Source organism: Lasiodiplodia theobromae (assembly GCF_012971845.1).
Source record: "Lasiodiplodia theobromae strain AM2As chromosome Unknown scaffold_7, whole genome shotgun sequence".
NCBI classification, from domain to species: domain Eukaryota; kingdom Fungi; phylum Ascomycota; class Dothideomycetes; order Botryosphaeriales; family Botryosphaeriaceae; genus Lasiodiplodia; species Lasiodiplodia theobromae.
The window spans coordinates 101,391-115,758 of record NW_023336563.1 but is presented as its reverse complement, the minus strand read 5'-3'; the positions used below and the strand labels follow the sequence as shown (position 1 = coordinate 115,758).

The following is a 14,368-nucleotide window of genomic DNA, read 5'->3' as shown; positions in this document are numbered from 1 at the left end:
CTCTCCAGCATCGCCGACGGGTTCTCTGTACGCTGAAGAAATCAAACCCAGAAGGCGTATAGTGCCCATCAGCGGTGTTACGATGATACATTTATTTCTTGAAGACGATGATAACTTCAGCTGCAAGACTAGACAAGAACGTGTGCGGCAATAGTGTACGTACCGAGTAATATGATTCTAGGATAGATTTCTTTGTCCCGACCTGAGCGTAGGGCCACAGTTTGCGCATGGTTGTTCAAGGAGTCGTTTATATCAAAAGAGCATGCCTATTTGCGAACCGAAGCGAAGGGGAACGCCGGGCTAGCTTTGGGCCCCTTAGTCTTGGTCCATAACGTAGCTTACATCCTCCAAGCGGCGGACCATTTCCTGAGTAGTGCGGTCTCGTGCACAAGCGGCGGCGGCTGCGCCTCCGCGGGGTGAGGTGACCTCGATTCCAAATAAGAACATGAGGAAATGGCGTCAGATTTTGCTAAATATCCGTACGACTGGGAAAGAACAGAAATTACTGGACCGCCTTTCTGCGCAGCGGCTTGCACGCAGTGGGTGAAAGCCAGCAAGAAGTTGATGGCGCAATGCAAGCTCGAGATGTCGGTGGGCTTATAGGCCTTCAGCGCAGAGGTGAAGAAGCGGTGTAGGTGGCCATGGTATTGCAGCGGGCGCCGAAGAAGCGAAGAATAGTTGGCCGGTGTCCGTCTTGAAGAGGAGCAGGTGAGCTTCGCAAAAAACCGCGCTGACGCGACAGTTGCGTCGGATATCTAAATCAATCATCGCATTCATTTCACATAAGGGAGTCTTTGCTGAGTAGGCATCCTCAGTGCGGCGCGAAGGAGCTTAGTTTGAGCAGGGACTCAAGCACAAGGCTGCAACCCGCTCGGGCCAGGGCGCTCAAATGCTGGCTGACTATGGCAGTTCGCCATGTGCAGGTAAGTGTTGACGCGCTCTGCTTGATGTCGAGGTGCTCCGGGGTGCAAGGATGATGCAAGCCAAGGCCGGTGGGTGCGCGTGTCCATGGTTTCCGGCTGCGCGAGCTCTCAGGCGTGTTACTGTCAAACATTCACGAACCACTCGCATATGGCAGCCGCCGGAGCCTGGTGTTTGCCCGCGCGGCCGGCAGCGGTGAGGCCCGTGCGTTCGCCCGTCCAGGTACTTAAACCCGTCCTTCGCCCTCCTCCTCTCCTTCTTCCCTCTTCCTCCTCAAGCTCACCTCGCCATCCGACACTCATTTTCGACAGCCACCCTTGCTGCGCTGCCTCTCATCCCAGTCACTCACTTTTGTCAGCCGCGTCGGCCTCCGTCACCCATTTCTACCGCGCATGCAAGTTCAACCCCAACAATCACCGCCTGACCCGCAACTCATGGGCGACGACTAATATTTCGGAAGAAGTCGTTCTTTCCACCTCACCGGCTCGGCTGCTAACTCTGTTTACAGAATCTTGCAAACGGCCACCAACTCGTTACGATCATCCTCCTCCCGCGAACGAAACCTCACTTCCGCTCAGCGATGACGTCACTTCACTTCCTCCTCTTTGGTCGAGGTGTTGTGACTAGCTGAAACACTTTTGTTGCCATCGGAGATCCCGCCGCAGCTTATGATTTCTTTTCGAGCGCAGTGGTGTATCGAAGATGGTACATGGTGCAGTATCTTTGTTGAAAGTTGCCTCGTTCATGTGCTGATCCTGCACGGACCTGAATTGGCGAGTGCAGGGCTATCAGGTGCGGTGGCCTTGGGCCGTGTCACTGTAACATACGGTATACTAGTATATCGGGATGCTACAAACACATAAGAGCTCAGAACTTCTGACTGCTGCCATCGAAGGTACTGCTGAATCTCCTGTTTTCTATTCGAGTTCGCAGTGTCCGACGTTGGTAACTGGTGCAATATCTCGCGTCCGAGTTACTCTCTCATATGCTGATCCTACACGGACCTGGATGGGCGAGTGTAGGGCCATCAGGCGCAGTGGTTTCGACCGTGTCGCTGTAGCATACGGTATACCGGGATGTTACCAACATATAAGAGCTCAGGACTTCTAACTGTACTGCCCTCGAAGGTGCTGCTGAATCTCTTGTTTTCTGTTCGAGTTCGCAGTGTCCGACGTTGGTAACTGGTGCAATATCTCGCGTCCGAGTTACTCTCTCATATGCTGATCCTACACGGACCTGGATGGGCGAGTGTAGGGCTATCAGGTGACCGTGTCGCTGCAGCATTCGACATATCGAGATGCTGCGAACATGTAAGAGCTCAGGACTACCGATTACACTGCTATTGAAGGCGCTGCTGGATCTCTTGTTTTCTATTCGAGTCCATCGGCTTTCCGACGGTAGTAACTGGTGCAATATCTTGGGTCAGAGTTACCGCCTTCGTGCGCTGACCTGCATCGACCTGGATAGGAAGATGTGGGATCATCAGGTGCAGTGGTTTTCGACCGTGTCGCTGTAGTTTCCAACATACCGAGAAGCTACATTACGCACGAAGGGCTAGCTGGGTGCTTTCGACATTTTGCCATCAAAAGGTTCAGTTGAAGCTCTTATTTATTGAGCGCAGCGGTTCACTGGGTGGTAACTGTGCAATATCTGAGTCAATTTTCTACTCCCTTCGTGCGCTGATCCCACATCAACCAGAAGCGGATGGTGCTGGGGGCGTCAGGTGCAGTGGCCTTGCGTCGAGTCACTGTAGTTTCCAACATACCGAGAAGCTACAACACGCACGAAGGGCTAGCTGGGTGCTTTCGACATTTTGCCATCAAAAGGTTCAGTTGAAGCTCTTATTTATTGAGCGCAGCGGTTCACTGGGTGGTAACTGTGCAATATCTGAGTCAATTTTCTACTCCCTTCATGTGCTGGTCCCACATCAACCAGAAGCGGATGGTGCTGGGGAAGCCAGGTGCAGTGGCCTTGCGTCGAGTCACTGTAGTTTCCAAGATACCGAGAAGCTACACTACACATGAAGGGCTCAGGGATTTTTGACTGATCGCCCCCGGGCCATGGGCCTTTACAAGCCCTCTTTTTTTTTTTTTTAATCCGGAACCCTCTCTCTACTCCGCTTGGCGGACGTTTCAGTATCTGTATTACAGCGAGAGCGTTATTAGGCTTACGAGCTCCTTTTCCTTTAAGTGCGGTGTGTTCATCATGCTCGTCATGTTTGAATTGCCGTGCTTGAAGCGATTCTCTGCCCAACAGAGTGTTCAGTATTTCGGATCCCCTTGACCTTACTGGTTGAGGACACTTTTTTTTCGTTGAAGATCTTACCATGCGTAGGATATCAAGGAAGATTTTATACGTACCAAACTGAGCGCGGTTTTCTATGGGACGATTCTGTATGATTTGTTACTAGCTCAATGAGTGCCAACTGGCAGTTTCAGCGTAATACAGTGTGCTTCCCGAACCCATTTGCCTTCTGTACAGGTGAAGGCAAATGGGTTCTCCTCCTTAATCTCCTTCTGTCTGTCCTGGAGCTTTTTGAGCTTCTCCTGGTCTTCCTTGATCCGATCCTCGAGTTCCTTCATCTTTTCCTCCCCTTCCCTCTCCTCGCGGCGCAGCTCCTTCTCCTTCTTCTTAGCTTCCTGACGAGCAGCCGAACTCTGGAACTGGCCAGTGCTTGAGTTAAGGCCAGTAGCATGGCCGGTAGAAGCGGTGTGGGGCAGCTTCCGGGCCTTCCTGGACGATAGCTTGGGAGACAGGCTGTGGTTGCGCTTGTCGAAGCCTTGGGAAGTCGCGCCATTGTCCAGCGTCTGGGTCTGCGATGTTGTCTTGTCGTACAGCTGCTGAAGCTTCGCCAATACTTTGAAAATGTTGGCCTGCGTAATGTTGAGCCACATCTTCGAGTTGGCGTTGCGGCAAAGCTTCCGAGACTCCGCCTTCTCCTGAACCATGAGCTTGTAGAGTTCGTCATGCTTGACTGTCGGAAACTTCTCAGTGATGCAGACGATTCCACGGAGGACCGCTGCCGGGATGAAGTACGCTTCTTCTGGACGAAGTTTCTCTATCTTCCAGAACTGAGACAACGGCATCTGGAAGTGGGCTTCGATGGCAGTGATGTCCTTGACTTTCTCAGTGATGTCGCCATAACCGCTCTTGACCGGCAATTCGGGGCTCTGCCAAAGCTCCCCAGTGACTCGGACCGGGTTGGACCAGTCCCTCCTCCTGTGAACAGTCAGGTGGGTCGAGATCGTCGGACCCGCGCTGCGATCGCCGAAGGCCGCTCCACGATTATTGACGGCGTTCTGGTAGGCTTGGAGGACGGCCTTATCCGCCAAACTCTGAGCGTCCACATCGGGCTGGTCAAAGGCGCCGAAGTCCTCGATCGCGTCAGGACTGGGGTAGCACAGGCTGACTGGTATGTCAGAGGGCTTCTTGGTCGGCCAGAGGCTCATGAACTTGTCCTTCGCATCGCGGATGGCATCCTCCAGGGTATTCGAGACCGGGTACAGTTCCTTGATGACCATACACATACGGCGACGCGTCTGGTTGCTCATGTTCTGGGACGGGCTGATCTTAGCGAGCTCTTCGATGAGGCGCAGCAAAGCGATCGGCCACTTCTCGACGGGTTGCTTGCTCAGACGATGGTCTTGCGGAACCCAACCCTGGAGGGGGCAGCCAGGCCAGGAGGCTCCGGTGGACTGTAGGAGGGTGGTCCTCTGATATCACGCAAAGTGGTTAGCGACAGACTCTTCCTTGCCAATGGCCAAAGTGGGCGCGTACCTGCTTGGCGTCCGCATCGTCGTTCGACGGCATGACGTCCGCGTGGATGGGAATTAGAACTCTGTGAATATTGCTTTTCGAATTGCCTTCTCGGCGAGGTGGACGTCGGAAATCGGACCGGCCAGAGTTGTCGGGTGGGAGTGGAAGAGGGGAGGAGTGGTCTGCCCCGGCGAGCTTAAGAGGTGGGCTCTGCGAAGTGGGAAGACCGCCGGCACGTGCTCGGTAGGCGAAGAAGGTGAATGTCGGGCGCTCTGAAGGGCCGTGGAGGCAATCATCGGGGGCGGATGGCGATAACACCTCGGCCGCAGCTCCACATTCTGGCCACTCCGGCCTGCCCAGCACTTCTATCCCATCACCGGTACCACCTGCGGATCTTATCAGCTGGTCAACTCCAGATTCTATCTGTTTACGGAACACCCGGTCCAATCACTCTCGTCGTTTCCAAATTGGACAAGTCCCAGCCTTGTGAAGAGTCGCTCTTATTCTGGAAGTCTTTAGTCTTTTCGATGGATAAGGTAGATCTCATACTATTCACCTATCTTCATTTTGCTGTTTGCTGGTGTCAGTCACCTGGGAGCGTATATACTTTATAATACGTAGAGGTATTCTATAGATACCATACGGACCTTGTTCGCCTTTATTTCAGGGGCTTGATATCAAAGCTCTCAATCTCTGAGATGTCTTACCAGCCAGAAACAGACTCTTAATCAAGATGGTCCACTTCAACGCTTTCCGGCGAAGTACTCAGAGGTCATAACACGGCGTAGAGATTCTCGCATGAGACAAGCATTCAAATACAATTAGGCATACCTAACGGGTCTCTATCAACGCCTACACTGACACTGTACACTTTCCCCTTTACCATTTTTGTGTTATGAGCCCGCGAGAAATCTTAGGGGATGCTTCGCCGCAAGAACAACTGTTCCGGTCTGCTTCTCAATGAGGTCGCCGAAAATGATGTGTAGTTCCCCATTGAACTACATCGTGTTTCTGTAATGTGACTGCTAAAAGCAGGGAGAGGAAGTATCGGACTCATCTGTTCCACGTCTGGACAATGGTTTTAACTCCGTATGACAACCTTCATTTAGGGCTACGAACAGTTCTATCCGGGAGTAAGGGCTAGTAGTAAAAAGAAACCACCAAAAGGGACAAGACCGTCTACAATCCGAGAACGGGGCAACCCTTACTTAGTGCTAGGATCCTTGTCATCAAGGCCCCGGAGCAGACATCCGCCCAACGCGGTGGCATCGTTCAGACTGTTAATCAGAGTAGCGTGCAAGGCGGTGTACTGTCGCGATGCGGTAGAAACTTGCTCCCTAATCTTATCAAGGTCCGTCTGCAGCTTCTTCTTATCGGTTTGCAGTCCGGAGATTGTGTTCTCCATGCTCGTTTTGTCTCGAGCGTGTTCGTCGATCCTTTTCTGCATCTCTTTCTTCTCGTCCTCAAGCTTGTCCACGTTGCTCGCAAGCTTCTTCTTTCCGTCCTCAAGAGCAGCGCACGTCTTCTCAAAGTCATCCTTCTGAGCCTTGCTCTCGTTCCGCAAGTCGCTGACCTCCTGTTGAAGAGATGCCTTGCTCTTCTCCAGCTCCCGAATCTTCGGCTCAGACAGCTCCATGTCCGTCTCGAGGTCTCTAGCCCACTTTCCCAGAGCCTCATTCCGCCGCTCTAGTTCATCAGATCGAGTTTCCAGAGTCTTATACTTCTCCACCAAAAGCCCCAGATCCTCCTCAGCCTCATCCTTCTTGCCCACCAACTCCGACTTCTCCCCCTCCCACTGCTGGCGCTGCTCGTCACGCTGCTCCTCGAGTTGCCTCTGGTGCTCGGCCGCAAGAGCCTCCAGCTCCCTCGCATGCTCAACCTTGACGTCCCCGATCTCGACTTCGACAGCTATGCGCCTGTCCTCGGCCACCTCGAGCTCACGCTGGTGCTCAGCCTGGAGCGCCTCCACCTCCCTCTTGTGCTCAGCCTTGACGCCATCGAGCTCGAGCTCAGCGTCCATGCGCTTTTCCTCGGCGGCCTCGAGCTCGCGCCGGTGCTCCGCCTCAGCGCTGGCGAGGACGCGGTTGATCGTCTCGGACGCTTGCGCCAGCGGCGTCGACGACACCGACGGCTGGCGGCCGTGGCGCTGCGGCGCGGGCGTCGCGTTGGGGGATAGGTTGCGCTTTGCCGGCGTGGCGAAGCTGGGGAGGCGGGCGGCGACGAAGCTACCGCTGTTGGTGGTGGTGGTGGTGGTGGTGGGATCGCTGGTGGTGGTAGCGGCTTTGCCATTAGGGGCAGTGTCGTTAGGAGGAGCGGATGCTGCAGCGGCGGTTGTCTTTGGCATCGGCGTCGGGGTGTCGGGCATGGGAGTGGGCTTGGACGTGGAGTTGATGGTGGCATCGACGTCGGCGTCATCGCTTGATGCTGCGCACGAAGCGGGGATGCGGCTGCTGGAGAATTTCGCGGGCCTCTTCTTGAAGGAGAAGAGCATTCCGTCTGCGAGGTCTCTTTCCATGGCGATGATGATGGGTTTGGTCAAAGAGCTGCTCTTAGTGTCATCGAGCTTGCGCCGCGCCAGCTGTTGGAAGCGGTCCAACGAGACGAGATTCCAGCTCTTGAAGAAGTACTCGATGGCGCTAAGGAGTTCGATCGGCATGCAGAGCGCTTCCTGCGCGCTGAGGGAGTCTGAGGCTAGGACTGTGGCGAAGCAGGTGTTGAGTTGTGTCTCGATCGCGCAGATCTTCTGAATTCTCAGATCCAAGTTGTCGAAACCGCCGTCAGGTGGGATAGGACCGTCGGCGGCCCAGAGGGCGCTTTGAGAGAGTCTGAGGCAGGGATTTCCGTTTCGCATGTTCTTCATAAGTTCTGCGGCCTGTTTTGTCATAATAGTAGGTCCATGGTCTGGAGAATTGTGTGCTGAACCCTTACTAGAGATGGCGTTATTGATGACGGTGGAGATGAGGTGCTTTGCGCTTTTGTCGATTTCGTTGCCCGCCATCTTCGATGGGAGTAGGGTTGATGTTGAGGACATAGGAGCGCGATGCTGCCCAGTAGTGGGATCTGATGGCTTCGCGAGGTTGGTGCCCATACTGGAACGAAACATGATCGCGGAAGAACACCAGAGACGAGAGTCGAAAGGCCTAGGTAGATGGGAAAGTGCCTTGCGCACGTGACTGCGCGTTTGTTCTAAGACAGTGATGCAAGTACCCGTTGCGCGGGGGCTACAGCAGGCTCTCTCCCTCTTCGCCGGCCGCGCGCCTCTCCCCATTCGTTCTCCATCGCTGCCACCAGCTCGGCCTCTGCAGCCTCGGTAGCTGCGCTCTCTGGCCCCAATGCCAAAGCAGTCCTGCAACGAAGCCGACAGCATCGTTCCTGAATGCCAGCAGCCCCGCAACCGTAACCATCATGACCGCCCATCGCTCTTTTCGCTCCGCCTCGCTCGGATCACGTAGCCTCTTGCCCAACGTCACGGCACCGGACGCCTCCATCTCAGCCTCCTCCCACAAGTCCCTGGCACCAGCGTTCAGGGATTCGCCGACCTTGGCCAGCTCCACGCCCGCGGCGAGCACCATGATACCCAGGAGCGCCTTCGGGAAGCTCGCGAGGAGACGGACGAGACTTTCGCCTCCGACGAGGCCCAGAATCATCTTAATAACACCAAGGAGGATAACTGAGGAGCCGGAACGTGCACCAAATCGGTGCTGAGCAGCAAGGCCACCGGAGCCGTGACAGGCGGGCATAGCTCCGAACCAGCATCCAATAAGATTCATTGCCGCAACGGAGGATCCAATGGCAGTGACGGTAGGTGTTGGCACGTTCGGGAGAAGGTCGGCGGAGAGATGGGTCACAGCGATAATCGAGTTAAGCGTAGTCAGAGGAAGCTGGCCGAGAGAAGCAGTCACAAAAGTGCGGCCAAAGGTCGCCCACGAAGGAACCACGATGGGAATACTGGGAATGATGCTGGAGCTATCCATGTCGCTCACGCGGGCTTTCACGCCCGCCAGAATCAGGCCCAGGATAAAGATGAGGAGCGCGTAGGGCACTCGCGGCGCGCGTGTGCAGGCAAGCAGCGCCAGTGCAGCGCCCAGGGCCCAGAGCAAGTTGTCGACTGGGGAAGGTCCTGTCCAGCCAAGGGGCTTGAGCATCTTCTCTCCGGCTGAGAGAACGAGGCTGAGTCCAGCGCCGACCTGGATCCCCTTCACGACCGGAATAGGAATAACGCGTGTGACCCAGCTCAGCAAGCCAGTCACACTCATGATGCCGACAACGACGGCGACGCCTATGCCGGCAGCTGCTGTCTCGTGGAGGCTGTAGCTGCGAGCGATGGCGATAGAGGCGATGGCCTTCATGGGCTGCACAGGAAGTGGGATACCGAACAGCGCACCAGTCAGGATATTCGAAGCGCCAGTAAATATCAGAGTCGCGGGCAGAGAAATAGAATGAGTGAGAGTCAAGGCCACGAGTAGGGGGAGTAAAGTTCCCAGGTCGCCCAGCGACCCAGAGAGCTCGCTCAGCGGTGCATCGCGGAAAGTCTGCAGGTTGTGTTGCGTGATGCGGCGAAGGTTTGCGGTCGACGGCATGATGAATGTGCGCTAAGGGCAAATCCGGGAATGCGGGAGTAGTGAAATGAGGTGTGAGAGTGAAGAAAAGTGGAAGGTCTAGGGAGGCGGAGGTTGTGCGACACCACGTATTAGCGGAGGCAGCACATGTTTAGTGTGTGGTGGAGGCATTCTCCGCGGGATTGGTTATTGCTGGTGTCAGGTGGTAGTCGGAGGTGTCAGAAGTGGGCGGTCAGCCGCGCCGCGCAGAAGCGATGACGCGCCGGCATCGGCCGGACGCTGCCGCTTGCTCAGTGAGTCCAAGCGCCACACGTGCCCGCGCGTTTTCGTTGCCGAGCGCCGACGCGTCTTCCAACCTCATCCCCACACCCCACACCATGGCTGTCGGATCGCCCTCCTCGTTTACGACCGCTCGCGATGGCGAGACCGCTTTCCTCACCCCGCCATCAACCACTCAGACCTCTCGAAACTCGCCAGCGAGTGCTCCTCCTGCTCGGTATAGGCAAGCGACCCAGCTGCCCTTCGAGCTCGCTCACCACTCTAGCGTGTATCTGGAGTCGGGTCAATGTACAACGCTCGGACCTCAAATAACTACATACGCTGATCATCTGCAGACCTCCAAGGTTATGGTCTGCTTACCAGCCTCCTCCGATCCGGCTCGTCGTCCAGCCCGTCAGATCGCCTGCCTGCACAAATCCCACCGATCCAGCTCTTCGAACTCTCCGCAACTCTCGTTGTCTATCCTGCCGCCACAACCAGGGCAACAACTCCCGACAAGCTACAGGCCTCCAACGCCGCCGCCAAATATCTCCGCGACGTAAACCGCGTCGTCGGGCCAGTGAATGCTGGCTTCGCAAAGGCATTTGTCTTTACCGGACTTAATAGTCCCAAGAGCCGTGGCTGGAGGAGACGCGGGACCTTGGGCTCCCCAATAAATGGCGACAGCAAACGAGTAGAGGATGAGAGACCAATCAAGTCCGCGGTAGCACAGCAGAATAGTCTGTGGGCCAAGGCTGACGACTTCTGGCGCGTCGTGGGCTGGGCTTTCAACTGCTCCGTCAAATACAAGGCAAGGTGGGAGCGATGGAAGATTTGGCTGGACTTGATGCTGGAGATCATGGAAGACGACTGGAAGGAACGCAACATATTATACGACGAGCAGCAGGACAGTACGGCAAGTGACGAGTTGCTCCAAAAAAGTATCATCGTCCAATACCTGATCGGCGCCAATGCGAACTCACTGGTGGGCCGGAGGAAGTTACTCAGTGCCATACTTGCTGACGGCGGATCCAAATCCATGAGCGAGTTCAAAGAAGTCTTCAAGGATGAACTCAAGGGGAAGAAGGAGGAAAGCGTCAAACCAATCAAGGAGATGAGGCTTGATGAAGGAGATTTTGGCGATCTTGGAATTGACCCTGACGAAGATGATGACATAGACGATGCCGACGCCGGGAACGGCTCGGCTTTGCCAATACGGAAGAGCGGCAGGAGCACAAACACCAGTACCAGACGACCGTCAATCATCTCTCTTAGCTCTAATTCTTCCGAAGATACTCAAGACGACAGCATATCACCGACTGACCGCCTTGGAGGGATTGATTCTGTCAGACTGCGCCAACGCATCCTTGCTTTTGTGAGTCACTACCTGGACCATTCGTCGCTCCGCGAGTATCACGGCTGACCACATCAACCTACCAGCTCCCGGTTATTGCAGAAAGGCTTCCAGCCTACTTCACTTCGCGCGAGCATCTCTTCGACTCCTATACCGAATATTTACGTCCTTTGCCTGCCCCGACGTTCGCCACACTGATCCGTACTTCGATGCTTCCTACACCTGCAATGTGTGTCTTGGCCGCCAACACGCTCCTTCCGTTGTTCCCACACTCACCTCCTGTGTACAATCTCGTTCCCCCGTCCCAAGATGAGTGGGCAGAGTATTTCCTTCCCTACGCTGCGAACACGCATAGTTTCGCAGATAACGCGAAAGTCACCATATTGCTCCAACAAGTAGTACAGGCAACCTTACCGGAGATGAAGTGGAGCAAGCATTGGGTTGAGCAAGTTCTCAAGGGCATACGTGCCAGAAGAAAGAAAGCACGCGGTCTAAACAAGTCTGGTGGCGGTGGTATACGGTCTGACGAGATGGTAGCGAAGGAGATATTTAAGGAGAGCGAGCAGCTCCTGCTCCTACTCGTGCAGTGGGTCGAAGATGGTGAGTGAAGTGCATTCTTCATTAATGGCTGGTACTAATGTTTGCAGATGCCAATGCACCACCGACAGAGCGCCCGCAGAGGGATGACCTTATTCCCAAGGTTCAAGCAGCAGGATCACGTGCCGGCTCCGTGTCTGATCTCTCATCGGTTCCATCAGAATCGGAAGATGATTCCTCAGAGCTCGAGGATTTCGGAGACGTGGAGATGAAGGACTGAGGTACGATTCTATTACGGTACACGTCGGATACCCTGCGCTGCTAAGCAGCAAAAAAAATAGCCTATGAAAGATGGCCATCGTCATGCACAAGCAGCGCAATTCACTCTCGTAATTATCTTGATTTATGCACCAATCCTCAGACTTACTGCTTGTCCATTTCAGCGGTATTAATATCTGGCTAGCGGCTATTCACATTACCTAGGCGTTAAGATTTAGCGAATCCAAAAAGGCAACTCCTTAATTCAGCGAGAGCCAATCGGAACGCAAATCTCTCGGCCGGGTCGGGCATTTCTAGACTTCCGGGCCCGCGCCACTTGATTGACACCGACCGACTGCATTTCTTGCTGTATTCAGTATCGCTCACTGAGAATCCTCGCTTATCTGACTCTTTCACCATCTACCTCCGGAACCTTGATTGCCGGCGCACGTCAGTATTTAGTTGCGGGACGTCGCGGCATTACCCCGCCATCTGGGAACGCCAACCAAACTTTCAACGCATCTCACTTACCGAAAGAGTATTCAAATAGAAGCTCGATACAAAATCCATTAGACGCCATCATGGCCGATATCAAGTGGACAGATCTCTCCACCCCGGACCCGGAGTTCCAAGCCGTACGCCCTCAGCCATCTCTCTCCCCACATCCACCCAACTTCCCCTTCCCCTCCCCCGCCCGGCGTCCTCGCCTCTCCCCCTACCATCCAGCATCGAGCACGCGCCCCCTTCCTACCCAACAAACCCGCCTTTCCTAATAAAAAAAAAATGCGTAGTTCCTAGACTCAGTCGGCGGCAAGCTCCCCAGCCTCTCGGACGCGGGGTCCGCCCCGCCGCCCATGGCCGCCCTGCGCGCCACCATCGCCTCCGCCGACAAGCCGGTCGTGCCGGGCGTGACGGCGCCGGCGACCATGGACGGCGTCGAGAAGAGCCGCATCACCATCCCTGTGCGCGACGGCGCGAGCATCGCGGCCGCGCTGTACCGCCCTGTGCAGAAGCCGGAGGCGGGAAGCCCGTTGGTCGTGGCGTTTCATGGCGGTGGGTGGTGTTTGGGCGTGCCGGAGATGGAGGAGGTTAATTGGTAGGTTGTGCTGCGCTCTCTTTGTTTTTTTTTTTTTTTGTTTTTTTTTGGTGTGGCTCCGGTTTGGAGAAGAGGAGTGTGTGCTGATGGCTTTTGGGGGATTGCAGCGTCAACGCCGTGCAGAAATACGGCGCCGTCGCTATCAGCGTCGACTACCGTCTCGCGCCCGAGCATCCCTTCCCGACCGCTATCAACGACTCCTGGGACGCTCTGAAATGGGTGCGTTTAACCCGCTTCCCTTTCCTCTCCATCTCCCCCCAATCCCGCTCCCCCCCTCCCCCATCACCTGCCGAAAGACTAACCAGCACGAAACAAAACACAGATCGCGACCAACGCCACCAGCCCGGCCATCAACGCCGACCCAGCCACCGCTGGCTTCATCGTGCACGGCGAGTCGGCGGGCGGCAACATCGCCGTCGTGCTGGCGCTGCTGGCCCGCGACGAGGGCGGCCTCTCGCCGCCGCTGACGGGCGTCTCGGCATCCATCCCGGCTGTGCTGGCCGCCGAGGTCGTGCCCGAGCGGTTCAAGGAGGAGTATAAGAGTTGCGAGCAGAATAAGAACGCGCCCGGACTGGATGCGGGGGCGTTGGGGTTTTTTGTTGGTGAGTGGTCTCTGTGGGGGTTGAGTTAGGTGTCGGGTTTGTGGGGGGATTGGGGGATGATGCATGGGGCTGACGTGTGGGTGTGCAAAACAGCGAACTATAACCCGGATAAGTCGTCGCCGCTGTTCAGCCCGTTCAATTGGCCCACGGGGCACAAGGGGCTTCCGCCGTTCTTCATCCAGGCTTGTGGTAAGTCTCTGTGCCTTTTAATTTTTTGGGTGACCGGCCGTTGGGGGGGAAGGGGGTTTTGGCATGGCTGACGATTTTGCTCTCCTTTATCTTGTAGGATTGGACCCCCTGCGCGATGACGCGCTGCTGTTCGAGCGGCTGCTGCGGACTGAGGCCGGCGTCAAGACGAAGCTCGTCGTGTATCCCGGCTTGCCGCACTCGTTCTGGGGCTTCTTCCCGCACTTGGAAGCGTCGAGGAAGGCGGTTGGAAAGGTTGTGGAGGGTTTCGGGTGGCTGTTGGGGAAGGCGTAGAGGAGTTCGTGCAATGCGGTCTTGAAGGCTTCAGTTATGCAGGGATTGGAGCGCAAAAGTGCCGGTGTAGGTGGGAAAGAGAAACGATATGAACACTTCGAGGAGTTCCGGCTGGTATATGGGGGCAGGGAGCTCTGCACGAATATCAAGAACGCCTTCTAAATTTCGAAAAATACCTCGAGACCTGTTCCGCTCCGAATTTGTGCATCACCGATGGATGGCAATAAGGATGCAGATTGGCGCCAGGGAAACATCATCCGACCGGGCCTGTTGTATAGTCAAATGTGGAGATAACCTTCGGTTGCTGGGGCTTGATGAGGTGAGGTGAGTTGCGCGGCCTTCAAGCCATGCCAGCGCGAGATCTGCAGTGGCGCAACAGTATGAATCCTGCGCATTTGGACTGGTCTCGACCGCAGCCCAGCCACACGAGCCGCCTCTCCGTCAAGATAGAGCGTTCGTCCCCAGCGCGGGAACATCTATGTGTAGCAGGGCAGGGCAGGCCCTGCTTGTCATGGTTTTTGGGTGGGGTTGCGGTACGGTTCGGCTT

At 55.6% G+C, this 14,368-nt stretch overlaps 5 protein-coding genes across 5 annotated transcripts; 2 read left to right on the top strand and 3 right to left on the bottom strand.

The window, feature by feature from the left end:
• Window positions 1–3,332: 3,332 nt before the first annotated feature.
• LTHEOB_2706 (Latent nuclear antigen) lies at window positions 3,333–4,731 on the bottom strand (the record flags this gene model as incomplete). The annotated part of the gene is made up of 2 exons (XM_035511548.1): window positions 3,333–4,634; window positions 4,699–4,731. The coding sequence occupies 2 exons, from the start codon at window positions 4,729–4,731 to the stop codon at window positions 3,333–3,335; spliced, it is 1,335 nt and encodes a 444-aa protein (XP_035363432.1).
• A 1,150-nt stretch (window positions 4,732–5,881) lies between these two features.
• LTHEOB_2705 (RNA polymerase Rpb1 C-terminal repeat domain-containing protein) lies at window positions 5,882–7,675 on the bottom strand (the record flags this gene model as incomplete). Its single annotated transcript, XM_035511547.1, has 2 exons — window positions 5,882–7,542; window positions 7,606–7,675. The coding sequence occupies 2 exons, from the start codon at window positions 7,673–7,675 to the stop codon at window positions 5,882–5,884; spliced, it is 1,731 nt and encodes a 576-aa protein (XP_035363431.1).
• Window positions 7,676–7,898: 223 nt separating this feature from the next.
• On the bottom strand, window positions 7,899–9,257 carry LTHEOB_2704 (Sulfate transporter; the record flags this gene model as incomplete). The annotated part of the gene is made up of 1 exon (XM_035511546.1): window positions 7,899–9,257. The coding sequence occupies one exon, from the start codon at window positions 9,255–9,257 to the stop codon at window positions 7,899–7,901; it is 1,359 nt and encodes a 452-aa protein (XP_035363430.1).
• A 356-nt stretch (window positions 9,258–9,613) lies between these two features.
• Window positions 9,614–11,665, top strand: LTHEOB_2703 (uncharacterized protein; the record flags this gene model as incomplete). Its single annotated transcript, XM_035511545.1, has 5 exons — window positions 9,614–9,797; window positions 9,851–10,738; window positions 10,787–10,869; window positions 10,935–11,448; window positions 11,496–11,665. The coding sequence occupies 5 exons, from the start codon at window positions 9,614–9,616 to the stop codon at window positions 11,663–11,665; spliced, it is 1,839 nt and encodes a 612-aa protein (XP_035363429.1).
• Window positions 11,666–12,224: 559 nt separating this feature from the next.
• On the top strand, window positions 12,225–13,821 carry LTHEOB_2702 (Lipase 2; the record flags this gene model as incomplete). The annotated part of the gene is made up of 6 exons (XM_035511544.1): window positions 12,225–12,278; window positions 12,435–12,739; window positions 12,847–12,958; window positions 13,062–13,341; window positions 13,435–13,530; window positions 13,628–13,821. 6 exons carry the CDS (start codon window positions 12,225–12,227, stop codon window positions 13,819–13,821), a joined length of 1,041 nt encoding a protein of 346 aa, XP_035363428.1.
• Window positions 13,822–14,368: the final 547 nt, after the last annotated feature.